Source organism: Mangifera indica, chromosome 14 (assembly GCF_011075055.1).
Source record: "Mangifera indica cultivar Alphonso chromosome 14, CATAS_Mindica_2.1, whole genome shotgun sequence".
Classification (NCBI taxonomy): Eukaryota; Viridiplantae; Streptophyta; class Magnoliopsida; order Sapindales; family Anacardiaceae; genus Mangifera; species Mangifera indica.
The window spans coordinates 5,173,422-5,175,234 of record NC_058150.1 but is presented as its reverse complement, the minus strand read 5'-3'; the positions used below and the strand labels follow the sequence as shown (position 1 = coordinate 5,175,234).

General features: G+C 35.5%; 1 protein-coding gene across 1 annotated transcript; it reads left to right on the top strand.

Moving 5' to 3' along the window:
- The first annotated feature begins 481 nt into the window (after positions 1 to 481).
- LOC123195482 (glutaredoxin-C9-like) lies at positions 482 to 1,275 on the top strand. The gene has a single exon (XM_044609201.1). The coding sequence runs from the start codon at positions 603 to 605 to the stop codon at positions 1,059 to 1,061; it is 459 nt and encodes a 152-aa protein (XP_044465136.1). The 5' UTR covers positions 482 to 602; the 3' UTR covers positions 1,062 to 1,275.
- Positions 1,276 to 1,813: the final 538 nt, after the last annotated feature.

Below are 1,813 nucleotides of genomic sequence, written 5' to 3'. Positions count from 1 at the left end.
AAATAAAATCTAGAGTTAAACGATTAATTTCGTAATTTTTATAACTGATAAATTAAATTTTAATTTGTAATTATATTAAATAATTCTAAAGATTTATTGAATTTCTAAATTAATATCAGTTAAATATTAAAAGATTTAATTTTAATTTATAAATAGTTATAATTAACAAAATTAAATAATTCCAAAAATAAAATTATTTCCATTAAAGACAACGATGAGATCAATAAAAAAATATACCCCGATAAAACCTAAACTCTCTGCCATTAAATTAGAGCTCTTCTTTACCATCTAGGTTAGCTCTTCGAAGCTTACGCAACATTCTGGCACGTGGCAACCAATCAATCAATCAATCTGGCTATCTTCCAATATTATAATAAAATGATTGAAGCAAAACAAGACTAATGACACCCATTAAACGTCACTCCTAACCAATACAAACGCGTAAACTAAACACCTAACTGCCGTTGACGCCTGACCCTTTCAAATTTCAAGTCACCTTCCTTCCCTCCTCACCTCTCCTTATATTTCCCCACTCAATCACCATTACATTCACAGATCAAATATACCTCTTTCTCAGTGGTTTCTCTTTGCAAATTGTCACTATGCATCAAGCAATTCCTTTCAAGTCATGGCAACCGCTTTACAATACTACCAACACAACCCTCAACATGTCATCTCCTCTTTTCACCCACCAAAATGACCCCTTATTGACAAGAGAACTCATCAGAGCATCGGAAAATGATCAAATGGGGAAGATGGTTTCCGAGAATGCTGTGATTGTGTTCGCTAGACGCGACTGCTGCATGAGCCATGTGGTGAAGCGTTTGCTTTTGGGTCTGGGGGTTAATCCTGCTCTTTATGAAGTTGATGCAGAAGATGAAGTTGGTGTTTTGGCTCAACTGGGTTTGATCAATCAAGGTAGTGGAAGTGACCAAAAGGTTCAGTTTCCAGCTGTGTTTATTGGAGGCAAATTGTTTGGTGGATTGGATAGGATCATGGCTACTCATATCAGTGGAGAGTTAATTCCTGTGCTCAAAGAAGCTAAGGCGTTGTGGCTCTGACTCTATTAGAGGCTTCTTTTTTTCTTCTCTTCACCTTAAATTTCATTTTGTAGGTTCTGCTAATCCACTTCCGTAGATGTTACATAAACAGGTTTATTATTCTTTTGATTTCAGAAATGGGGATGCAATTTTCTCTTTTCCTTTTTTGTTGATCAGAACTAATTCTGATCAATTTGTATTAACAGAAGAGTAAATCTTACAATTTTACAAATTATATTGTCTATTGCATCTGTGGACTGGAGGATTTTGGGAGTTAAATGAGGATTTGTGGGGGTACTGAAAGATAAAAGATGAAGCTTTTTTTTTTTTTTCTAATTCTTGGGACTTTTTGTCTATCTTGACTCTTGAAATACGGGAAGCTGTATGGCTGTTTCCAGCTAAATTCCGATAATTTTTCGATCACTCGTGTAAACAAAGAAAATAAAGAAGAGTGAGTGGCATTTGCCTACCCAATGTTTGGCCAAACAAGAACACCTTCGCACAAAAAATCTAACCCTATTAACGAAAGAACCATGACAATTGAAATTTTCAAATTGTCCCCAACTATTTTCATATCACCATCCTTATCTCCTACTTAATTTTTTTGCCTTTTATCATCGTCAGCCTCTATTTTCATTTTCTCTCTCCTTCTTCTATGTTTTTGCCCCAGCAACATTCGCCGAGCTTGACTCCGATTTTGACTTGCATCAGCACCATTTATCTCGGCGACTTAAACATTTTAAGGTCCTAAAAAATTCCAGCCTTGCTCGCAT

Coding starts and splice junctions, on each gene's coding strand:
- LOC123195482 (XM_044609201.1), top strand. CDS start 603: ATGCATCAAGCAATTCCTTTCAAGTCATGGCAACCGCTTTACAATACT.